We start from the raw sequence: 26,754 nt of genomic DNA, 5'->3' as shown, positions 1-26,754 counted from the left end.
GCTGTTGCCGACATGATGATAGGTGTAAAAGAAGCATGCTCAACCTCACGAATTCTCTGACCATAAGCTCGACGCTTGATATTCTCATGTTTCTTAAAGGTAGTAGAAAGTGATGAAGAACTGTTAGATGGGGCAAGTCGATCGGGGCAAGTGGGTTAAAAACGCGAACATCAATAAAACATGCATTTCTCCGAGAACGACTAGCTACCCCAAAAACCGTGTATGCTTGCGTTCTTTTGTGCATTCCGAACATTGATTGCCCTGCTATCGCTTCAGTACTCACTCAATCGCCTCAAGATTCACATAATAATAATAACATCATCGATTTCACCATACATGATTACCCTAGTACAGTCGTAATTTCAGCACCAAACGAAGTTTCAGTCGTCCTCGAGGCTAAATACAAAACCCAGATTGTTGTTTTCCGCAATACTCGCTTGGCATGTAGGGCAATGTGTCTTTAAACTGTTCTAAAGTTTCGTTGAGATTGAAACGTATGTTTTCAAGAATGGTTAGTTTGAAATTAATCGCCCCCATGACCACGTAATTTGCTCTCTGTAAGAATTTTACTCGGAATTTAAAGAATGACGCAGAGCACAACTGCGGTCACTGGATATTGATGAACTGGCGCTCTATGTAGTTAATCAGTGCATATAACCACAAAGAAGTGTGCTGCCATAGATTATAGTCCATAGATATAATCTATGGTGCTGCATACCATCGTTCGTTTTGAAATTAGTCGCCCCCACGTAATTTGTTCTCTAAGGGCGCGCGGCTTAAAGAATGACAGAGTACAACTGCGGTTACCAGTTGTTGACACAAGCTGTGAGTAATTATCACATGTAGCTAGCCTAAAAGGAAGTGTGCAAAATCACCTAATAATTTACAATTGTCACCATGCATTATTGCATTTTATAGCACCCCCACACAAATTACACATGTAATTACAACATACAGAGGACACATGAACACCAAACACTTTTCACAACAATAATGTAAGAATTGTACAATAATGACTGTAATATAACTGCTATGAAAATGTTTTCCAGTGGCCCGCCATGGTAGCAAGTCTCACATGACGGCATGTATATTCATCCAAACACAATGGGAGTAACGAGTAAGTACGATGACAACAAGTTGGTATGACTACATTTGTAGAATTCAGATGAGTGGGTGTGGCTCCAGTATGTCTAAACAGTTAACAAACATTCCTATTATAAATACATGCTAGAGTTGCAATATAATAGTATAGTATTTAAATGCAACAATACATAGTCTCCATTGTATCACTGTCTAAGTGGAGGATATCGTTGCATCTCTAGTATGTACACTCTATCAGTACAACCTGTCATGGTCACCAGTATAGAAAGACAACCTCTCTTTTAAACAGGTATTCAAGGGCCCCCTGATGGGGTCTCCTGGGGCCCCTTTCAGGCTGGGGCCGGGGGCAAAATACCCCCCATGTGAGCGGCCCTGGCCACTAAAATTACAGTTATATTTTAATATTCTGTCACTGTAATCTGGGGTTTCTGTCAAAACCATGGAAACTCACCTACTGTTATCAACAGTGCATGCTGAGCTGTAAAAAAAGTGCACGTCCAAGTAAAGCAGAGTTAACTGCAACAAAAAGTTATGATATCATAATGCGGCCATGTGTGAGGTGTGCAAGTTGTAAAATTAATATTACTGCAGCTAATCAGATAATACAATGTTATTGTTAAAGTGTTAATGAGAACTATGTGTTGCTGCTAGTTTTTAAGTGTGTGAGCATCTTCATAAATGCCACACAAATTTAATTCTCAAAGCAATGTGTATAGATTCTCTGATAGCAATAAATAGTTTGAGTCCGCTTTTCCTGTATACGGCAATGGAAAGGCGGCCAAACTCAAACTATTTATTGCTATCAGAGAATCTATACACATTGCTTTGTTGAGAATTAAATTTGTGTGGCATCTATGAAGATGCTCACACACTTAAAAACTAGCAGCATCACATAGTTCTCATTAACACTTTAACAATAACATTGTATTATCTGATTAGCTAATATTAATTTTACAACTTGCACACCTCACACATGGCCGCACTATGATATCATTACTTTTTGTCGCAGTTAACTCTGCTTTACTTGGACGCACACTTTTTCTACAGCTATAAGCTGTTTTTGGATGGGTACACACCTACAGGACAAACCACTTATAGCAAGCAGCTGAAAATCAGTACGTGGTTTGAAAGAAATCAAGCTAAAGACTACAGAGCTACAATACAAAAACTGTATTGACGATGGAGGAATTCCAAGACTTATTCTCATGCTTCCCAGGTGAACTCTTATTATTCTTCCCTTGGCTCACATAAGACTGATATAGTGCATACATTTTATACAATAAACCAGTGGCAGAGGAAGTAGTTGATGTGTGTGGGGGGTGACCAGAGTATAGAATCTCTGGCAGCAGGGGCCTGAAGGACACAACCCCCAGAAGCTGTAGCCATTTTAGCTTTTACAATGTCCCAAACTTTACCAGAATTAATTTATAGGCACAATTTGAAGCACTTCAACTAAAAAACCAAAACTTTGTTACTAAAATGCATTTAAAAACTGATTACTGACTAAGCATACAGCATTTATCAGTAGCCTTTGGGCACTCAGAAACACTTGGTGTAGTGGTAATGTACCGACTCTCAAGAAAGATATCAGTGCTTCGATTCCTGCTTTAAGCACATTTTTTTCATTTGTAAACTACTTCACTTTTATGAAGTGTTTTGACTGCTCTATTAGGGTATTTGAGCATTGTATTAGAGTGTATCGATCTTTTCACGGTTTTCATCAAGAACCATAATTTCATAATCATAACAATTAATGTTCAAGTGTTGTTTGTGGAGATACTGTATATTATAGTCTAATTATCAACAGTCACAATCATGCGATCGAGATTTGTTATTAATAAATGATTACTTGCCATGTCTACTGGACAAACTGCTCAGGGAAATGAGTTGAAAATCAGTGTAGAGATGGGTCAATTATCTTAGAAAGGTCTTTCAATGGTTTAGATTGGATTTAAAGCCATTGAGTTGTAGTACGAAAACCAGCAATTGTGATATCAACATACAGTACGCTGACATTGCAGTCATGCTAATAGAACAGTCATGCTAATAGAACAGTCAGCTCCTGTAAGAAATAAATACTTTATTAGAGCATTCAGCTATGTTACAAATTACCTTGTAGAGAATTCACCTTCTGGTCACCACCCCTGTTTCTGCCACCTACATATGGTCTCTATTGTGTGACTTGTAATGTAGCTGAACTCTCTACTGGGTGACTTTTTATAATTAGGGGCTCGGTCTCCTGAGGGGGTGATACCTTGCACAAATTATCATTCTTGGAGTGGGACTAAAAATCGTGAAAAAGAATATAGCACTCAAATACCCCAATAGAACAGTCAAATCATTTCATAAAATCATGCTCCTAAAGGGTAGTCTATAATAAAAAAATTGTCTATAGTGGGAATCAAACCATTGACCTCTTACTTTGAGAATTGGTATCTTACATGTGCCAAGTGTCTCCAGTGTCCAAAAGGCTGTTTTGTACTGCTTATAAATGCCATATGAATTAGTCAACCCTTTGATTCCAAATGCAACTGTGTTCTTAAAAACAAAAACATATTTTAAATGTAAAATACACGTTTTGACATACAAAACTTGGGTTCCTGTTAGTCTGTGTAGGCACCACCTATTCCTCTGTGGTTGCATTGAACAAGACAGATCTACAATACCATATAACTTTTACTAACCTTTATAATTTCATCTCATGCTCGATTATGCTACAATACTTAGATGAAGTTTAGGATAATATCTGTTAACCGCAGAGTAGCATGGTCCAAACCATATTTTCATAGGATATTTCATTTACAAGATATAATGCGTTTGAATGCATGCATGTAACAAGAGCCACTATTTATTAAGGCAAGATCTGTAGGACATCTGGTCCTACAGCCTGCTCAAAGACTTTAGCTACTTAAGGTGTGTTTGAAAAGTTGGAGACTATAGTGGCATTTGTGTTTAATGGAACACTTTTCTTATTATTTTGGGGCCAAAGGGTTGATCCTATAATAAACAGCTAAAACTTTGCCAAAAAAGTTTTATTGACTGAAAATAGCCATATTAAATACTTATGACTAAAAAGTAGCTGAAATGCTTCAAATTATACCTATAAATTAATTCTGGTGGAGACATTGTGAAAGCAAAAAAGGCTACAGCTCCCCCCAGACCCCCCTGCTGCCACAGGGAGACTTCAGCTACTGTGTACATTACAAGTCACCCAGTAGAGTTCAGCTACATTACAAGTCTCCCTGTACAGAACTTAGCCACATTACAAATAATGTACTGTATAAGCTACATTAAAAACCTCGAGTTCAGCTACATTACCAGTCAGTTCAACTACGTATAACTGGACTACAACAGGCTTTATACTGGCTTTACACAGTGCTACACTATAACTAACATACTTACCAGTAGCTGGAGATGTTAATGAAGTTCACTATAATACTATCACATGATAACATGTACAGGTACAGGTACAGGTACTTCCCCTGCATTAGAGTGATGTTTGGTGTAAGGTACTCGTAGGGAGTTTCCCTAACAAATACAAATAATGGGTTACTACAATAGTGACACATGTAAAAACAGTCATGCACATATACAAGCACACACACACAGACACACCTTAGTATGATTGAAACGATATTTTTTACACACTTACATAGTACCATTAGTCCACTGGTGTAACCTAGCAACACCTAAACACCAACACAACTACCAGTCAGTACAGTAGATGTAGCTAGCCACAATTACCATACAACAAATCATATCATCTTTCCCTGATCCAGTGGATGTTCTAACATGTCAACTACTGCTCCTGGTCTGTTCCTTCGACCACCTTGACTGATGACAACATAACAATGAACAACTACACAATACAACTAGTTTGGTATAGACCATAAATTTGTAAGATAAAATGTAAACTGGACCACAATAACCTAATAGAGTAATATATTAGCACAGATACATAAGCCGTTTACACCAGGTGCCATACATTAAAGCATACAAAACCTCCTAACACACATACCTCCTCTACCCCAAAAAATATGCATAAATATTTACAAATGCAAAACATGAAAAGAAAGTCTAACAGCCAGAGTTGCACAATTGTGTCAGGCCATCAGATAATTTGAAGTAAAATTAGTTCCTATAGAATCATAGGTTAAAAGGTTGTAGTTTAACATCCACGTATAACCACCACATTTTATGTTCAGTAAGTTGTAAACACATAAAGCAAAAATTCAGGCCTTAATTTAATTTTTAAGGTGCCGAGGACAAATATCCTTACATATTCACAAATTGTACAGACATTGTAAAATATTCTTCGCGAATATCCGAGTTCTTTCCCTCGCTGCTACACCGTCACGTATCGCCCGCTACACTCAATCAAGCACAACGTGGTCCGTCTCGTGATCTCTCATGACACATACATACAGATTACAACACACTCCCCCCGGTTGACCTTTAATATGGTCAACGGAGGGTCTTAACAGTTCTTAAATCCTAAAATGTTACTTACATACATGCGTACAACATTACAATATGACTGTAAATGTCAAGTTTTCTACAATTGACTGACTACTGTCTTCAAAAACTGGTTAGCGCGTTACACTGCTGCCCTCTTTGGTCGACTATGAGACCCAACATCTTCCAGTAGCTGTGCTTCCTCATTTTCCTTCTGTGGACTGTCGTTATCTATGGCATCAACTGGATCAACTGGTGCTCCACACTCTATCTCCAATGGGTACAAACAATTCAACGGACATCTCAGTGTCTTGCTTGAAGACTTGGAAGGTACTCTGATTACTGCACCTCTGACCTGCCCATCAGCTCCTTCTAGCAATCTTTCTATCTTGATTATTTTCCAGAGGCCTCCTAAACATTTCTCACTGTGAACTACCACAATGTCTCCTGGTTTCAGTGGTCGTGGCTTGCCCTTGATGTTTTGATGATGGCAATCTTTTAATTGCAGGAGATATTCGCCTCTCCATCACTTCCAGAAGTGTTGCATTGTCATGTTAAGGTGCCGTGCTCTGTTGCTCAATAGTTCCTTAGTCACACTATGCCAATCATCACCCTCATGATCACTGTGTACACACGATGGATCGGCAGGCTTAGTATCCTGCGGCCCATGAGAAGGTGCGACAGTGTCAGCGGCTCTTCTAAATCCTCAGTTGAAACATAAGAAAGAGGTCTAGAGTTTAAAATCATTTCTACCTCTGTAACAATTGTCAATAATTCATCATAGCTAATTCTCGCCTGACCAATTGTCTTTTTAAGACATCTCTTCATTGATTTTATCAATCTCTCAAACAAGCCTCCCCACCAGGGGGCCTTTTCTAGATTAAAGGACCACTGCACACCAGTACCTGCGCTATGACCTTGTACCACTGAGTCACTCAACACAGTGGATATGCCCTTTGCTGCAGCCTTGAATGTTTTCCCATTATCTGATATCATTTTGTGCGGAATTCCTCTTCGAGCAGTGAAGCGTTTGAAACATCTTAGAAAACTATCAGTAGTGAGGTCAGGGACAATGTCCAGGTGGACTGCTCGGGTGACACAGCATGTAAACAAACAAGCCCAAACCTTACTCATATTGACTAGACCTTGGGTTTTGATGTAAAGGGGGCCAGCAAAGTCAACTCCTGTGTTTACATGAATGGTGGCTGCTCAGTGACTCTAAAATCAGGTAACGGAGGGGGTGATGGTAAAGCACAAGGTAGGCCTTCAAGTTTGCGGCAAATTACACACTTGTGTATGATCTGTCTCACGAACTGTCTTCCCTTCATGATCCAGTATCTTGATCTGATTTCTGTTAGAGTTTCTTTAACGCCATTATGCATTACTCTCTTATGTGCATCTTGTACAATTAGTACGGCCAGGTAGTGGGACTTTGCAAGAAGCATTGGGTACTTGGTGTTGTAAGGAATGTTAGAGTTACCTAGCCTACCCCTACACCTCCATACTCTCCCTTCAAGGAAAAGGTCAACTGTCTTTTCCAATTTGGAAAATCCTTGTGTAGGAACAAATCCTTCTGCATCTCTTTAACCCACAGGGTTTCTGCCTTGTTGATATCAGCTGCTGTCAGTTCAGCTTCTACCACTTCCGGGGTTCTTATTCTGGACTTGCATCGCTCCACAAATTTAAGTACATAGCTGGTTACTCTGAGTAGCCTTTGCAGACCACTAAAATTCTTGCAACAAATGATCTTGTCCAGGTCCAGCGTGGTTTGAGAGGCATGTGTGGTGTTACAGTGGGTGCTCCTTATTTCTTTCATACACTCTTCTGGTATGCTACAACTACCTGTATCTTCTTCAAGCACTGGATTTCCTGCAACAAGCCAGTCCGGACCATACCTCCACAGTTTGCTACTGGCTAGTTTGGCAGGTGTAATGCCTCTTGAAGGGATGTCAGCGGGGTTATCAGTTCCTGGGCAGTGCTTCCAACAATCAGCGGGTACAATCCTCCTAACTTCATTTACTCTATTCTCGACCCATGGCTTCCACTCTTTGGTGGTATCCTTAATCCAGAACAGTGCCACCTTAGAATCACCATAACAACAATGTGGTTGTAACTGGATCTCTGCTTCTAATGCGGCCGATACACTGCTGATGAGTTTTGCCAATAACAGTGATGACAGTAGTTCAATCCTGGGTATAGATTGCTTGTTAACTGGAGAGACCCTTGTTTTTGATACCACAAAGTTAACTGTGATACCAGCACTCCCTTCAATCCTCAGATACACTACTGCAGCATATGCTCCAGCTGATGCATCACAAAATCCCATGAGACTACAACGGCTACCTTCCTTGGCCAAAAGCTCAAAATAACATCTTGGGATTGATGTGGCCACTCCTTGGAACCCTAAAACAAGTCGCTTCCATTTTGTCAGTAACTCACCTGACAATGGTTCGTCCCACTCTATCTTATTAATGCAAAGTTCCTGAAACAACATTTTGAAGCAAATGATATCTGGAGCCACAAACCCTATTGGGTCGTAAAACTTGGTAGCAATAGCAACCATTCTTCTCTTAGTGGGTTCTGTGCCCCGGATCAGTATGGCCAACTCATTAAGATCAAAGATACGTTCATCATTCACAAAATTCCATACTACCCCCAAGATCTTCTGCTCATTTTCTGATTGTCGCAGCCTGCCCCCCAAAAGGTTCTTAGTGTATGATTTGTCCTCTTCTTCGACCTTAGTCCTGCTGTAGTCTGAGCATCCATCTGCAAACTCTGCTTCAGACTCTTCAATCCTTTGTTGCAGCAAGGTTGAATTAGTAACAAACTTTCTGAGATTAAATCCACCCTCTTTCAGTATGCGTTTGGACTTCACATAAAGCTCATAAGCATTGTCATCATTGTCAGCACCAAAGTTCAGGTCATCAACATAAACAGACCTTAAGAATAACTGGACAAACTGTGGGAATGTCTCACTATACTGCTCAAGGTGGTGTTTAATAGTTGCATTTAACAGAAAAGGGCTTGATGAAACTCCAAAAACGACTCGTGTAAACCTATAGGTCTGAATCATGGGGGCATCCTTCAGCACTTCATCTACCCATAGAAACCTCAGAACGTCTCTGTCTGGAGGGGTCACCGAAATCATCAAAAATGCCTTCTCAATATCCCCAGTCAGTGCCACCTGGTGCACTCGGAATCTGATAATGATGTCCATTATGTTTTGGCCAAACTTTGGGCCAGCATACAAGCAGTCATTCAGAGAAGGCCCATTCGCTTTAGCTGATGCATCATATACTACCCTCAGTTTAGTAGTCTTCTTATCTTCTTCCACTACCGCATGGTGGGGCAGATAATGAACTGGGTGATTAACAGAGGCAGAGTCTTGTACAGGTTCAATTATCCCCTTATTTAACTGTTCCTTAATGACAGAATCATATTGCCTTAGAACCTCTGGATTCTGTTTCAGACACTTTAACAGTCCATTTAGTCTTCTCAGTGCAAGTTCATAGTGATCGTGCAGTGCAGGATGTGACTGTCTCCAAGGAAGAGAAACTTCATATCGGGGGTGTTTATACACTATTCCCCTTTGGAATTCATCATACACAGAAGGCTCATCATGCCTTACACCTAGTGACTCAAGATCCCAAAACATCTTCAGCTGACTATCAAGCTCACTCTCCGTCTGTTGTTGGTAAGCATCTACCCTCAAGGAATGGGTGGTGATAAGGTTTACTGATGAGACATCTGGTGGTGAGCCTAGAACTGGTCCTGACAACACCCATCCCAATCTCGTGTGGACCGCTGTGGGTCCATTAAGACAGCGAACAACCTTCCCCGTGACCAACTTCCAATACTGATCCAAACCAACCAGGATGTCTACCTCAAGGTTGTTACCCCCTTGTGAGTAATCTGAAAACTTCAGAGATGCAAGCTCTTTATAAGTGTCAATGGCATAGGAAATGGATTGTCCCGAAATAGGCTCACAAATTACTGACAAGAATGACATCTTCATGCTCCCTCCAATCTGAAGTAAAATGTCCAGTTCTACAACATCACACACTTGACTGCTGCAATTTTCAGATCCAAATGTCTTGATCTGCATAGTCTCTGTGCGAATAGGGTCAAGCATCAACTGGTTCCAAAGTTCATCTGTGATGTATGACCTTTGACTCCCACAATCAAAGATGACTCGTACTTCTCGAGTTTCTGTAGGGTTATTAATCTTGCACACGGATGCCCTTGCAGTTTGCAACAATACTGGTGTTCTTGCATCAATGCAGTATAGTGAAGCTGTGGTTGTTGCAACAGGATTGCTTGGTAAGTTAATCAATGCCTGTGATGTAGGCTGCACAGTAGAATTACTGTCGGTTGGTCGTACAGTACCATTAGATTCTGGCGATCTTCCCTGGCCTCTGCTACAGATACTTACGTGATGTCTCCCATTGCATTTATTGCACTTCATCGTGGAGCGGCACTCTCAGCTCATGTGGTTCTTTCTCAAGCACACAAAGCATCTACCTGTCCTTCTCAATATTTGCTTCCTCTCTGAAGCATCGGTCACCGTCCTGCAGGAACTTGAGGCATGTGACTGGTGACAGTAAGAACACTTGGGGGTTCCTGACCCACTGGTAAGCAGTGAGCTGGCAGTAAGAGGGTCCTTCATTGTCTTCTTAGGTCCATTACAAAGAATTCCGAGAGCTCTTTCTCTAGCAGTTATCTCCCCTTCAGTTACCTTCATTATTGCATCAAGGGCCCATTCATCCTCTCTTATGTGACAACTGATGATTAGTCTAAGCTCCTGTGGCAACTTATTTACAAACACTGATGAGAACAAACTACCATAAGAGTCCGCAGAGACTCCAAGTGACCTTAAGCTACGAACTTGGGATTCCACAGTATCATATAGGTGGCGTAGTCCCTTCAGATTGTGCTGAGATGTGACACGATCAATATTCATTAGTAAATCCATGTGCTTTGCAATAATTTGGCATTTTTTGCCAAATCATTTCTTTAGTATTTCAATGGCTTCACTATAATTAGCAGATGTCAATTTCAATCCTGATATGGCATCAGCTGCAGGACCTTCCAATAAGGTATGCAGGTAGTTGAATCTGTCAATGTCTGTTAAGTCAGGGTGATGGTGTATAGATGACTCGAATGAGTCCCAAAATGTTGACCACCTAGTTAGGTCCCCGTTAAACTTCTTGGGTGCTAACTTTGGTAACTTGACCCTTGTGGCATGTCCCACAACTGAGCTAGCAGGGGTACCAAACAGTGAGGCACTGGAAACTGTGGTCAGAGTCGGGGTCATTGACATAATACTGGAGGAACCTATGAGTGGGAGGTGAGGATGGATCGAGACCATTGAAACAGTCGGTGAAAACATCAGAGGAGCAACTGGAGTACTAACTGATTCTGTTGCTGCAACACTAAATCTTGCTGTGGTTGTTTTAATGGCCGGCGACATAACCAGAGGGGTAACCATGGACACTGGAGTTACACTAGTTAGCGTGGGACTAACTGTATCAGTAGTCGTCTCGCTTGTCACTATGCCAGTAGATGATTCACTGCTTGCCACCACAGTGGTGGCTGTCTCACCGGTTACTATCTCAGCAGATGACTTACTACTTGTCACCGCAGCAGGTGAATCACTGTCCGTATCACCAGAGGGAGGAACCATGCTTGCCAGTATTCGACTGTTCTGTTTTGCCTCTAGGGCCTTATTTGAGTCAATAATTGCCACATGAATCCTTTCCTTAAAGAAGTCTGATTGTTCAATCTCATCATTAACTTCACCTTCTTCCACCAATTCCAGGATCTCTTCATCAAGCTGCCTTAAGGTCTCCAGTTTTTCCTTAAGGGTGATTCTACACTGTTCCAGTTTAGTCACAACAGACTCTGTGTCTTTTGTACTTTCTATTGATTCATAGAGCACAGAAATTGTGCGCTTGGTGGATGACCGATGTCCACCTCTCACTTTCCTCTTTCTACTTAACCCTTCAGCCATGCCTTAAATGTTAATGTAGTCCCTCTACTCTTAAATTATGTACACTACTCACACACTCCAGTTAAATTACTTCGTGTACCCTATGGCAGCAATCGGCTTCGCCAGGATTGCGCGACTCTGGTGCTCCCCGTTCCAATTGGAGAGCACTTACTAAAGTGTGAAAGTAACAAAGAACAACTACACTTAAACACAGCTTAGTACTCGCCTCTCAGGGTACCATTAACCCGGTACCAAGGAATTCTCGTTTAGGAGGCGAGCGTCGGCTGCTTAAGGTAGGCTTGCTCGCGAGGTACAGTAGCTGGGCGAATCCTTAGGTTCAGCTGGGTCGTATCCGGCTCGAAGGACCATGTAAAATATTCTTCGCAAATATCCGAGTTCTTTCCCTTGCTGCTACACCGTCACGTATCGCCCGCTACACTCAATCAAGCACAACGTGGTCCGTCTCGTGATCTCTCATGACACATACGTACAGATTACAACACAGACATGAGCTAGAGGAGCACTTTATATACACTGCTGGAATTGAAATAGGGAGTTTCCATTGAAAGTTTTGAGGTTAAACACAACCACATAGCTGCAACATATCACCAGACTGTGGTCATAACAGCTGGTGGTGATAGCAGTACACAAAGGGGAGGTGGCATTGGTAAATCCTTGGGTTGGGAAAATGTAGTATCTCCTAGCAACCAAGTGACTTAGCACTACAAACAAACATGTACACATCAGCTTTTATGGTACCACCATTGGTTTTGCAAGGACATGTGTGTCCGCCCAAAACTAATTATGTGCAGACATTGTGCTATTTGTGCAGATTTTGTCTGTTGACTGCACGTTAATTTAAGGCCTGACATTATACCATTATTCACTAATATAGTTTTGTATATTCTTTAAAGCAGTTTTGCTATCTCCTCAGATGGGATCAAGTTCCACAAATCTACCATTGAAACTTGCCAGCTACAAAGAAACTGCTCTAGTGTACAAAAATCATTAGGGTTCTGAAGGGAAAGATGACTAGCTGGGTCAGAGCAATGTAATCTATGAGATGACCTAAGGTTATCTGTTTTAAATGATGGGCAAAAAGATCGTCTCGCCCTTTAACATCTAAAAGATGACGTAAAACCCAAGATGGAATCTAACTAGAGAAGAAAAAGTAAATCCACACAAATTCTTCACAAGTGCTTGAAAATTGTCCAGACTATTCATGAGATAATGCTACGCCTAAATGTAAAATGGAGCCATACTCCAATATACGCACTACTGGACATTTTGTCCATGAAATTCCAATGAAAAAATGTTCAAACCATGAAAATACAAACTGTGAAAAGTAAAGGTTTCATTGGATGGCCCCAATGAAATTTTATTTTTGTAGTTTTACTTGGGAAAATTAATGAAAAACCAATGAAAATTCCATGAAAAGCAGTTTCATTAAGTTCTCAGTGGTAATTAAACCAGGCGCGTGCCCACAGCAGGCCTTTGGGGTGCATGCCTGGTTTCTGAAATTGTTTTCGTAAAAGTGTGTGCACCTATCTTCCTATGTTTGTTCGTACACACCCACATGAGCAAAATGTAACTAATAGTAAAAACAGCTTTTACGTATGAAGTAAAAGCAGCTTTTAACTTGGTTGTATAATGTACAGAACTCAAAGTTAAGTGTAAAGTACAAATTAATTATAAACATTACTTAAACTGTTCTTGAATTGAGACAAGGATTCTAACATCACCAAGTGAAAGCAGCTTTTACATGTACGTATGAAGTAAAGCAGCTTTTACATATGAAGTAAAAGTGAAATGAAGTCCGTATTCAACTTCTGTACAGGTAAACATGCTCTGAGGTGGTTCTTTTTGGCAGTCTTAAATACGGGTGGGGTGCTCTCCTCAGACTTTGTGAATAACCTTCCCTTTGGAGTTCTACAGGCGCTTAACAACTGAAAACAATGGTGCAGGCTCACAGACTACTAGGAATAGCCTATCCCTTCGAGTTGAAAGGGAGCATATCTCCTACGTACGTGAACGAAAATGAAGAGCAGTTTTGAGGCTTTGTCGAGAGAATTTGTAGGAAAATAACATGATAGTCTAACTATAAAACAGTTTAGAAGATACTTTCTGTGTGTACTATGTTGACAAAAGCAGTTTGTTTGACAAGCTTAGCAGTGCATAGCAACGTAATTGAAAGAATTACAAAAATTTCATGAATTACAAAATACAAGAATTACAAATGTATTATTGCACAACCCAAAACCTTATTGGTTAAAACAATAAAATAGTAATACGTACATATCTGGTTAATTCCAGATGAGTTAGCTAGCTGTATGGCGCCTGGTTTTTAGAAGTAACATAACATCAACTTGTTTTTAATTGGGTTTTCATTAAATCATCCTATAGAAATGCTATGAAAATTTCATTGGGACCACCCAATAAAAACTTTACTTTACACAGGTTACAATTTGCATTGAACAAAATCTCATATCTATGCCAAGCTGTGAAAAAAGGGTGCGGCTCCCAGGGTGAAAAAGATGTGAAATCAAGGTGGCGGCCAAGAAATGACTGTGATGGTAGCAAAAATTTCAATTCAGGTGAATTTGTGTGGCCTTCTCCTATAGGATTCAGCACTAAATTCACCTGAATTGTCATTATTAAAATTTTTGCCATTAACTTACCATCACAGTCATTTCTTGGCTGCTACCTTTGATTTCACATCTTTTTTTACCCAGGATTTTTTGGGGGCCACACCCTTTTTTCACAGCTTGGCTGTTTTCGTATTGATATCACTTCTTTTGTATTTGTATACTCCAAAGCCAGCCTACAGCCAGCTTTGTAATTCCTTTACTTGTCTTTTTCTTTACTGCAGAAAGGAGGAATACCTGAATTCTCTGGATACTTTTTTATAATGATGCATTTTTTTTACAAAAATTAATACTGTATGAAAATTACCAAATGTCCTCTCTCCTACAGGTAGACTACCTTGTAGCAGAAATGTCTACAAGGTAACTTGTTTGTAGCTGAAGTCTACAGGGTGACTTGTTTGTTGTTGAACTCTATATACTGGGTGATTTGTTTGTAGCTGAACTCTCTACAGGGTGACTTGTTTGAAGTTGAACTCTCTACAGGGTGACTTATTTGTAACTGAACTCACCACAGGGTGACTTGTTTGTAGTTGAACTATCTACAGGGTGACTTATTTGTAACTGAACTCTATACAGGGTGACTTGCTCGCAATTGAACTCTCTACATGGTGATTTTATTGTAGCTGAACGTTCTAACAGAGTGACTTATTACGTAGTTGAATGTTCTATTAGGGTGACTGCACTATTAGAGTATCCCGATCGCGCACCTAGTTGACTTTCGTGGTGTAACTCAATCTGATTCCTTGTAAACTACTAAAAGATCATTCTAAAATAATTATTCTACCTCTCTACCTATTTTCAGCTGATTCCATTAGCTAGTTTGCTTAGTAGGTGTGGCAAGTAATAGTTATTTATTAGCAAAACTTGATCATGCGATTTTACACATGGTTGGAGTTTTGTTATAACTCCATGATAGTCAGTGCAATTTTTTTCAAACCACAAAAGGTTTACACTACGATAGTTACTCCATGTACAGAACAATTTTCAAGTTATTCTGTCAAGCGTTTCACCCTGGAGGCGTGTCAATAAATCGCTTTTGGAGTTTTGAAAAATCGCGCATAACTCTGTTGTTCCTTGTCTGATCTGTCCATAAATTGGACTGTAAATGTGCAGTATTACGTTCTTACAGCCCTCCAAATTATAAGTAAATCGACTAAAGTGCATGCAAGTTATTACAACCTCTCTAAAGTGCGTGAGACGAAAAAGAAGAAGATAAGAAGAAGCAGTAAAAAATTAAGAAGAAAAATACGAAGAAAATAGACAAACTTTAAAGGCACGTATCTCAGTAATGGATGAGCAGATTCATCTCAAATTTGGAATGGGAGATGCCCTACCCCAAGGGAGTTCTCACAGCAAATATGGTTAATTTCCATCCAGCCATTATCAAGCTATGGGTGCGTGAAAACGGCATTTTCTTGGTTCCTGTAAAATACACACTTGTCTGTTGCGCACCCACACTGGCTGTACTTGGCTGCACGACACACTATCGTGTGTCTTGCAGTGGCAGATACAGGGGAGTTACAATGGTTTCAGCTGAAACCCCCTTTGAAAATAGAGCGTGCCCCAAATTTATTCATGATTTGTGTGGGTGATAAAATCACTAAGAGTTATACATAGTGTATTCCAGCATTGAAACCAGGTCGGGTCATCAGGGTCATCTGGGTCACATTTTGTCCGGGTCATCCTACTTTAAAAATTATCCGGGTCTGACCCAGATTGGATCACATGCGAAACAAATTGTTTAGTTGGACGGTACGGAAGTGTACAAATGCGTCATAGTCAAGTCCTGATGCAACCCTCATTTCAGAGAAGAGGAATGATCACTATGCTGCTGTAATGGAACTAATTAGATGTTGCTTGTCTTTTTCTCTACTACCTCTGCAATTAGATGTCTACGTGGTTCCCATTCTTCTGCTGGCAGATTCATTCATGAGAATCCAGTTGCTGCTATCGATTTGATCCAGGCAGAGACTGGGTTCTCTCCATTATATGATTGTTAATTGTATTTAATAGCAATAGTTGTTATTACATTTATTACTACTCAGCTTCTTTAGTGGACGACTGCCTGCAATCATACGTGCAGCCACGCCCATTTATTGGTGATATTTAAGTCGTGCATGAAACCATGCTCATAGCTGTCTGCTGGCTTATGTGGAGCCACGCCCACTAATCGATTGCTATTGTACGACATAGGAGAAGGCCAGTTTCTTTCATGAGCCACGCCCACTTTATATTGGGAATGTGTCATACTTTTTAAAATTATGTTGTTTTAGGTATGTGCAAAGCCTGCAGGAAACATATCTTGCTTTTTGCAAACTTACGTGGAATCATGCCCACTGACTACCATCATTAAGGATAGACACCTCGTGCTTAACGCGCTAGTCGGCACTCAAAACGTAGCAGTTGGCGCACACTTCACTTTAAATTGATCCGGGTCACATCCAAGTCAAATCCGGGTCTGACCCGGATTGCTATCAGGGTCAGCAGGTCATTCGGGTCAACGGTAGTGACCCGGTTTCAACGCTGGTGTATTATATAGGTTGTTTTTTTCTATTGGCCAAACTTCATACTTTCGTCTTTGAAATCACCATTACGGCGTTTAAGGATGTTAAGCACCTCTAAAAATAATTATCATTTTAACAAATACAAGTGCTGCTTTGCTTCAAAACTTTCTGCAAAGGCCTAGATTGGTAAGATTCAACTGTGAAACAATGTTGTGGAGTGATTTTTACTGATTCATTGCTAGCTAGTTTACACCATAGATATAGCTATATAGGCCACTGAGCTATCAAGTTAACAATCACCCCAACTGGACAGTCTGGGATTACAGTGACTGAAAACTTCCTGAACCTGAAACCCCCTCTGAAAATTTCTAGTGTCTTGATAACACAAATCCAGGATATATAATATTATCATGACAGTCAAAGAAAGATCGTGAGCTGTATACTGTAATTAGCCTAGGCGTTCTCACAAGGCTCAATAAAATTATGCTTCCCATACCGGCACTCCTAATTTCCTTTAGAAAAAACACATACCTACACAGACTCAAACACACCCCACGCATACTATAAGTATGCGCACACTACACATAAATCTCTTACGTTTCAGCCAGGTTGATCACACTGAGGGTGTGGTCCAAACTATTGCGTCGATATTTGTTGTAGTTTCGGTTTAATTATAATGTTCCATTGTCTTCTCCTCGGTCTCTTCTTCTTAAAACATGGCCACTTTTCCAGTTGGTGGTAGAAATTTATTACTCGATGGAGTAAAAGACACTGATAAAGAAATTGGAGTTGGAGCTTATGGAAGAGTTTTTGAAGTAGACTACTACGGTACGACGTGTGCCGCCAAAGAAGTACACTCCCTTCTAGTACATGGCGTTGGTCCTGAAGGTTTCCAGCGAGTGAGAGATAACTTCTTAAGAGAGTGTCAACAATGTGCCGAACTGCGCCATCCCAATGTGGTACAATTCTTGGGTGTCTATTACAAACCCGGCTCACCGATACCCATCCTGGTGATGGAGAAGATGAACGAGAGTTTACGGTCTACACTGGAACATTTCTCGGAGATTCCTATGAGCGTCAAGTTGTCTATTCTACTGGACGTGTCACTGGGCCTGCGATATCTGCATTGCCATAAGCCGCCAATTGTCCATCGTGATTTGTCTTCAAACAATATTTTGCTTACCACTTTCTTGAAAGCAAAAATAAGTGACTTGGGAGTAGCTAAAGTGATAAGTACTGACAGAAAGAAATCATTTACTAAAGTACCGGGAACTGTTGATTTTATGCCTCCTGAAGCTCACGGTGAGGGCCCGGTTGATTATGGAACGTCTTTAGATGTTTTCTCATTTGGAGGAGTTATGCTACACACAGCTACACAAGAATGGCCTACACCCTTACCTGTTAAGCAATTTGACACAAAAACAAGAAAATATATTGCATTAACAGAAGTTCAGAGGCGTCAGAAATACATTGACAAGATGGTAAGAGTCACAGAAGAGCTTAAACCACTTATAAACTCATGTTTGGATGATGACCCTGAAGCACGTCCAACGATTACTAGTGTGTCTGATACAATCCAACAAATGAGAGAGGATAGACAAACAATTTTGAACATGAATCCATTGTCACTACTGGAGCAAGCTGCTAAAGAGGTACGTATCATGCATTGTGCTCAATACTTTGAATGTGATTAAAGGTAATTGTGACTATTTCAGCAAAAACCACACAGATTGCAATGTTATTAGCAAATCAGTCAAGGTAGAGTGTTAGCCCTGTAGTCACTTAAGCATATGGGTATGAAGGCGGTTTAGTTATAGCAATGACGACAATCTCACCTATGTTTACCGCATCGTAAACAAATGCACCTGACACGCATACCATTGGGGCTACAGAAATAAAACAAAGATTTTCGAACTCTCCATGAGCAGGCAAATAAGATGGTGTATAGATTTAATCAATTTAAGTCCTTCGAGTACTAGCCTGATAAAAACTTGCATAATTTTCTTTGTAGCATGTATAATTTTACGATTTTATATATATTTCAATTTTCTCAATACATATGCTTGTGTGAACAAGTCAGGTTTTTGCTGAGACAGTCACAATTACAATCTCTAATAATAAACTAGTGCAATAAAAAACTATTAATTTAAAAATGAAGAAGGGTTCCAGCAGTAAAAAGTAGTGAAACAAGAAAGTAGCGGTATGTGTCACCAATAAATGTCTGCCTTCTACACTTTGCCATTTCTTTTATCTTCTATGGATGATATCCGCAATGACGTTTTCTGACATCACAAAACATAATGGCCATGCTAGTGTGGGGATTTTGTACAGGAAGGTATTGGGCGAGATAGTGTTTCCCTATGATAGCGTTTATAAATTCGAAAAAGGGCGAAGGTGAGGCATACAGTATATAATGCAATACAAATTAGCCTAGTTGTGTCTGAATTTAAAATTTTCGGTCTGCTTTCCTTGTTGGAACACGTTTTTCATCGTCACAGTATGTGTATTACTTCTTACCTTTATTATCTCATGGTTCCAAGTATAGAAAGCTATAGCCAATATTCATTTTGAATACTGTGTGTTAAAGTCTTTGACACCCCCACACTAACACAGCCATTTTGTCAATTATGACATCAAATTTCGTCATTGCGGATATCATCCGTTAAATGGCTGTCAACTTATTCATACCAGGAAACCATACCAAGTGTTAATTTTCTACATTGACACTTCTCTTGAAGGAGCATAGTATATAGATGGCACAAAATTATTTGAGGCGCTTAACAGACTGTAGTGTCAGGTAGCAGCTAAGCTGTGCATTTAAACAATTGTCACAACGATCTAGCTCCTAAGGAAAAAAGACATTGTGCCATGCCCACTAGCTTGATCTACTGCATAGATGAGTGGTGAGATCAAAATACTCTAATACAATAGTCACAGTCACACGCGTATTTCATAACTATGCTCTAGAAAAAAACGTTGATTGAAGTAGTGCAATGGCTGCAATGCCAAGTAGGGATTTTCCCACATTGCTACCATCATTATAAATGATGGTAACTATGAGGGAGGAAAATCCCTGGCATTGTAGAAATGTGGGAAAATCCCTTGGAGTCATTGTACTACTTCAATCAAGGTTTTTTGCTAGAGCATAGTTATGAAATACATGTGTGACTATGACTATTGTATTAGAGTATTTTGATCTCACCACTCATCTATGCAGTAGATTAAGCTAGTGGGCATGGCACAATGTCTTTTTTCCTTAGGAGCTTGATCGTTGTGACAATTGTTTTAAATGCACAGCTTAGCTGCTACCTGACACTACAGTCTGTTAAGCGCCTCAAATAATTTGTGCCATCTATTATGCTCCTTCAAGAGAAGTATCAATGTAGAAAATTAACACTTGGTATGGTTTCCTGGTATGAATAAGTTGAAGATAAAAGAAATGGCAAAGTGCAGAAGCCAGACATTTATTGGAACTACAAAAGGCACATCCCACCAGTGAGTTTTTAGTTGTGGCATAAAATGGTGGCTGTGTGCTGCATTATTTGGCCTCTCACTTGTGACTGTGGGCAGACAAAATCTCTAGTTATGGTGACTTTTTTTAAATTTAATATCCAGATGCCTGTAAGAGTTTTCTTGTTTTATTGTTGTAATTAATGCAAGACTATTCCGTAAAGGTGATTATTGCTACATAAGATATTTCCATGATGATTTTTAGACATGGCATTTTTAATGGCATGTGTCACTTTGGGGGGAACCCTACTAAACAGTACGATTGTAATGTTTGATAGGTGTGTTTGAAGAGTGTGAAATGTGTTGGTCCATACACAAATGCTACAAACGTAACATTTTTATCAAATTGGGGCAGCATCACCAATGCAAATGACTCACTGAGTATCCCAGATCTGATCAAATGTACACTGGCTTGATTAATGTACAAAAAGCTTATGCTAAAGCCCACATTTCAAGTTGGGCCACCAATTATGCATAATAAGCTAGCAAAAGCATTATGCCAGCATACTGTATTTGATTTTCAAGATTTGTAATTTAAATATGCAATGCATGTTTATAAAACATGGACGCACTACACATTATCATATTAAGAACATGTGTAATATGTGACTGGATTTTGGGAAAAACAATCCATATAAGTTTCAAGATAAACAGTTTTAAAGAATTCAAGCCATTACATCTTACCAAGGATAGTGAGCATGCATATGAAATTTACACATGAGATGCATCAATGTATTACCTTTCAGATCACTTTCAGTACCCTGCCAGAAATTTGAGCAGTTGGATGCTCACAAAGGGGCAGAGGGTGGCGTGGTATGGTGGTATTATAGACTTCAAAATGAAGGCAGATCACACTTGAAGTCCAGAAAGATGGCAGAGCTGTGCTGCTTTCTTAGTGGCTGATATGTAGTAAAGCAACACAGAAAACGTTTGACCAACTATATCAGTCCATTCACCAGTACACCACTGATTCTTGTGAAGCCAGGTTTTCACAAGGCCAGAAATCTCTACTTGAGCTTGCCACACCAGCCAGAAAGATATCTCTTTAAACGAGCTCTGAGTAGTTTGAGTAATGCTGAGTGTCAAAACCAATAGCATTGTAGTGTATATATAATTCACTGGTGGTGTCAGTTTGACTTTGCCTGATGTGCGATCTGGGTCGGCTTTGTAAAATCTGGTCACATATTATTATTTTTACTGTTTCTTGGGTGATTGCTCACACTTTGAAGAAACAAGATTGAGATACTCTAATAGAGCAGTCACTCTAATACGGCAGTCAAGAAAGCTGATAATTTTACTCAAATAAAGCAGTCAGCTCTCAGATAGTTTTGAGCATTGTTGTTACCTTTCATATTGAATTGCTGAGAAGGTCTTTATCCCACTGAAGGATCGACTTGACATATTACATTGCACCTTGTGTTTGCATCAATTTATCAATTGTGGGTTACAGTTTATGTTGTTAAGAAGTAAGCACCACATAAGAACACAAGTGGAACTTCACCCAGGAGAAGAAGAGGAAAGTAAGTGCACTATATTTATGAAGTAAAGGTATAATATTGAGCTTAAGATGGCCATTTGGTCCATTTCATAGTTATTGTAAATGTGCTTCCTAAGTGTTCAGCATATTGATCTAGTACAGTTCACAAGAGAAACTTTAACAATAGCTAGCTAGGTGAAAAATTACAACTAGTTCCAATTCAATCTGCACTACCACTTGTATCACAGTAAATAATGTAGTCTGTAGGACTACAAACTGAAACCATACAGTGATAGCCATGTAAGTAATACTAAGTATATATGCACTGCATACAGTAGCTATGTACTGTACATTCATTAATTTTATTCATTTGTAAAACATTGCACACCACAAATTGTACACATATTACTGACAAATGTAATTAATTCTCATTCAAAATGTGTGCATCAAAATTTAGTGATAAATAGTTGAAGTTGGTCTCACATTCAATCTCAATCTCCTATGGGCATGCTCCCAGATTCCCTAGAAGCTTTGTGCTTTCCAGTGTGGGATGTACTTCGTACACCAAGACAGTGCAACTCTATGTCTTATGGCCATGCCATGTTGCAAAAGGCCAGTCAAATTTACTTTCTGTCCGAGCAGTAATTTTCCGCTATTGGTGCAGGCTATCTTTTTATGTAGCTGAATGGTCTACAGGGCAACTTGATTGTAACTAAATTCTGTACTGGGTGACTTCTTGTATATCTGAATGCTGTACAGGTTCTTTGTAACTGAACTCTCTACAGGGGGACTTGTTTGTAACTGATATCTCTGCGGATGACTTACATACCTGTAGCTGAACTCTCTACAGAGTGACTTGTAGTGTATGTGAAGTTTTCAAGGGGAATGGTCTTTCCATGCCTCCTTTCACCGTCCTACCAGTAAGAGGCATTGTCAATACCAAAGTACAACCAGATCATTAAGAGGCATGTTATGGTGTTTGATCACTGTTGGTGCTGGTACGTCTACAGATCATAAAGGGATTAACATGCAGCTAAGAGCACAGTGTGTACTAACAAGCAATACCTTTTACAGCAGTGATGCTACATCTTATGGAAAATGGCAATATTGAAAATTAATGCCTCGAAATGGTTTCGTTGCATGAAGATGATGACCAGCATAATTGTGCCTGGATCTACAAGAATCCCACACGTTAGTGCAAGCCTAACTTTTACAGTAGAATGCAATAACACAATGGGTGAAATAGTTATGAAATTGACAAAAAAATTGTAAAGTTTTGAACCGTTGTTTCACAATGAATGAAGTTGATATTGGAAAAACCTTAGTACCACCGTGATTCCCTAAGCAAGAAGAGCTCGAAAATCTTCATTTCACGTCAGTACTTCTAAGGAGATGGAAGATATGAATTTTAGTCTGCTTTGCATTGGACAAGCAGTTTGTTATCATTTTTCTCATGTTTTTTCCTTCACCCTGGTCATAGGAAGGGCCTAGAAGACAAAATATACCCAGAAATGGATTGGCCTGTTCATGGATGACCCCATGTTGTAAGTTGCATATCAGCAGAGGACTGCATTTGTAGGTTATGGCTGTTTGATTATAGTTTATTTTCTGTATTGTCACTGTACAAATCAATTGTTCTGTTGTTACCATTTTATTTTGTAGTGCTGTAACTTCGAAAGTTCTTGGCTTCTAGATCTGAACTTAAGTTGACATTCCTTTGGCTATCTAGATAAAAAAAAATTAATTTGAAAATATGCTAACATTAGGAGTTCTTGCAGATCCCGTCACTATTGAAAGGCAAGGTGCAGTGAGCAGACACTTGTTGGAACCCCAAAAGGCACATGCCACTGGTGAGATTATGACTAAACCAGCTATGGAGATGGGGGTTGGCTCAGTCTGGTTACCATGAACTGGCAAGTCGATTAAGCAATAGTGTTTTCTCTGTGCTTCTCCATGCAGACGGCATGCGGACAAAGAAGAAGACCATTCCAACAATAAAATGACAATGGTAAACTTTATTTCTACTACATCATAAATAGGCGCTAATAACTTATGCACATTACACTATACAAGCACTTTCTTGCTCCCCATGAAAAATGAATCTGATGCTGTATAGGTTTTATTGATTTAAGCTCTGTTTCAGTGCATACTGATGTAATTAAAATGTACGTAAATGTTTATGTAACACACATATTTTTTACCCAGTTTATTTTCAATACGTTTTTATTGCCAAATTGAATTTAGTAGAAATGGCCCTGTTTTCACTCTGTGGTTCACATATGTCATTTAGCCTCCAGCTTTGCAACTGTGTTCTGGCAGGCAGGCTGACAGGCAGGCTGACAGGCAGGCTGACAGGCAGGCTGACAGGCAGGCTGACAGGCAGGCTGACTAAAACTTGGATTTAGACATTTCCTTCAGTATTTATTGTTTTTATCTGGTGCTAAGACTCTTCCGTAGAGGTGCTTTTCATCACATTAAATGTTTCTATGATATGGTTTTTAACCCTTAAAGGTGCATAAGCCACTATAGTGGCAATATAAAATAACACATGGAAAATGCATGATGTTTAACCAACAACTGTTTTCATAACAGAAAGTGTTATATACTTACAGATATTAATAATAAAAGAGTTAGTACTGTTTCTCCTTGTGTTTCACGGTTTTCTTCGTCTGGTTTCTGTTGAAAATCTGTCTTCAATCAGCAATAATCGCCATCAGCTCACTCGAATGCTTCACTTGTGAAGTTGACAACAAGACGACTAATCTTGAGGGACTTGCTGAAAGTGACGCTGCTTGAACAGTGCCACAGTGGACCATATCAACTTGTAGATCGACAGAAACACCTTCCACATGACTAGAGTCCACAACGTTTACAAACCTCAAAGACGTCTTCTTCACTAAAATATTACACAAATTTACACTCCTATGTTTAAATTGTCATAACTTGGCAAAGGAGTATCAGAATCAGTAAAACTTGGACACCATTTTATTCTTTGTGATGTCAGTATTCCGAATATTTTAATTTCAAGTCCGTGTGACCTTCCGTGTACAAGTTATCAATCGTTCAATATCAATAGCCACTATAGTGGCTTATGTGGATGTGGTGCATGTGTTTTGTAAAGTTTTATGCGGCTTTAAGGATTAAGGGGTGGCATTTTAGAGCACAAACATTTATATTTTTGGGGTGGGTTATTCCTATAATTTAGTACTACCTCAGACTTGTTGGCCCAGACATAATATCACCTAGTTGACATGAATGACCCTACACTGCTGCATACATTCATCAGTTTAAACTACAATATCATATATAGCTTGATTGCTTTTCTTATTTAATCAATTCCTTTTCAATTTATATGTACTTGTCATGTCGTTTTATTCTACAATCTAGAAAGATCAATTGGAAAATGAATATGAGCAACAGAAGACAAAAATTGATCAGCAGGAGGCAGAAATTAAACAACTAAAAACAGAAATTACTCATCAAAGTGCAGAAGTTGGTCGACAGAAAGCAAAAATTTACTTACAGAAAGCAGAAATTGAGCAAAAAAAGAAAGAAATTGATCAACAAAAGGCAAAAATTGAATGGCAAAATACAGAAATTGATCGACAGAATGCAGAACTTAACCAAAAGAAATTGAAAATTACAGAAATTATGAAGAAACTTGATCAACAGAAAAAAGAGTTTAATAGGAAAGTTGAACAGCAAAAGAAAAGTTCTTATCAAAGGAAGCAAGAGAATGACGGGAGAAAAGAAAGAGATAGCATACAAAAACAACTTAAAGGTCATGGCCTTACAAATCCAGCTGTTGCAACAGTGAGTTATTAATTGATGAGGCATTTCATGTGCTGTATCTATAAGGGGCATATCTAAGGAGCACTATTCCAATATGGTTTTCAATGAACTCACTGAGGGATAGATCTGGAGAGCTACTCCATTTGAGCATTGCAGTGGTTCAAATTTTAATATGCCATATATGTATGTATGTATATATGTATAAATTGCAACATTATTGATTAAAAACCTTTGTGCACGTGTCCTAAATCAAATTACAGTAGTTTTCTAACTATTAACCCTCCAGTGCCCAACTGATAGACTTGATAATAATAATAATAATTATACAACCAAGTACTAAGAATAATACGAAATGCGGTTAAAATTACATAATAAATAATAATGAATGAATAAATAATGTTTGAGAAAACTACAAGGCCTAGAGACATGAACTATGCGGGGATAGATTCGCCTGTGAATGAAGGCACAACCGTATAATAAGTAAGCCTGTTCGTGCTGATGACTTGACCGTACGTGTAATTCTATATAACACCCAGCACTACGCCCTTGCTTAATTACAGATTGCACGAAGGAGAAGATTATTAAACATCCGCGGAGTGATAGCAGGAGAGCCAGAGGCCACTTTACACATAAACAACAAGATTACAAGTAAGTTTAAATGTTTGTTACTGTGTATTTTGTATGCAGGATATGCACTCCAGTGAACAACCAGCTGATGCCCAGCTGGAATACCAGCTGATTCGCTCGTAAACAACCAGCTGATGCACTCGTGAACAACAAGGTAATGAGTAATGTAATACTTGTACAGGTAGTTGTATTATACATCTTCATCCTTCATCTGGCTTACAAGCGGCTGGAATTATTTTCCACCTGGCTTAACTACTAGCTACTCTACTGTGCTGGAGTCAGTAATAAACACGAAGATGCATTGCTGCATATACAACAATGTGTAACTATCTCCTGTATGTTGTGCATACATAATAATTATTATACACTGATCACTGTGCCAACTAGTGCCAATGCCACACCGCTGATATACTGGCACATCACCAGTGGCCTCTAGTGGTCTGTTGTGCCATATTAGCTTGATTGGGATCATTTGCTAATTGTGCCATCACCATGTCCCTTGTTCTGCATAACCTCACTTCACTGCTGAGTCATTTTCAGAGACACACCACACCTACAATATAAACTTTCAATATAGCTAACTTAACTTGGTTTTTGTATCAGTTGTGTTTTAGTATTGTGGTTTTCTGATGCCAGTTAAACTCCCTTGACTGT

At 39.4% G+C, this 26,754-nt stretch overlaps 1 protein-coding gene and 1 long non-coding RNA gene across 2 annotated transcripts in view; one reads left to right on the top strand and one right to left on the bottom strand.

Moving 5' to 3' along the window:
• Positions 1–912: 912 nt before the first annotated feature.
• LOC136258596 (uncharacterized) lies at positions 913–17,956 on the bottom strand. The gene is made up of 3 exons (XR_010702874.1): positions 17,292–17,956; positions 4,504–4,935; positions 913–1,190 (listed from the first exon to the last, which is right to left on the bottom strand). It is a non-coding gene; the product is annotated as an uncharacterized lncRNA (long non-coding RNA).
• Positions 17,330–26,754, top strand: part of LOC136258595 (probable serine/threonine-protein kinase kinX) — a 23,288-nt gene continuing 13,863 nt past the window's right edge. The window contains exons 1-2 of the mRNA XM_066051931.1: positions 17,330–18,346; positions 25,069–25,494. Of these exons, the coding sequence (XP_065908003.1) occupies positions 17,411–18,346; positions 25,069–25,494 (1,362 nt within the window). The 5' untranslated portion in view covers positions 17,330–17,410. The remainder of the gene's footprint in view (positions 18,347–25,068; positions 25,495–26,754) is intronic.

Source organism: Dysidea avara, chromosome 6 (genome assembly GCF_963678975.1).
Source record: "Dysidea avara chromosome 6, odDysAvar1.4, whole genome shotgun sequence".
Classification (NCBI taxonomy): domain Eukaryota; kingdom Metazoa; phylum Porifera; class Demospongiae; order Dictyoceratida; family Dysideidae; genus Dysidea; species Dysidea avara.
This window is presented reverse-complemented; position numbering and strand designations above follow the sequence as displayed.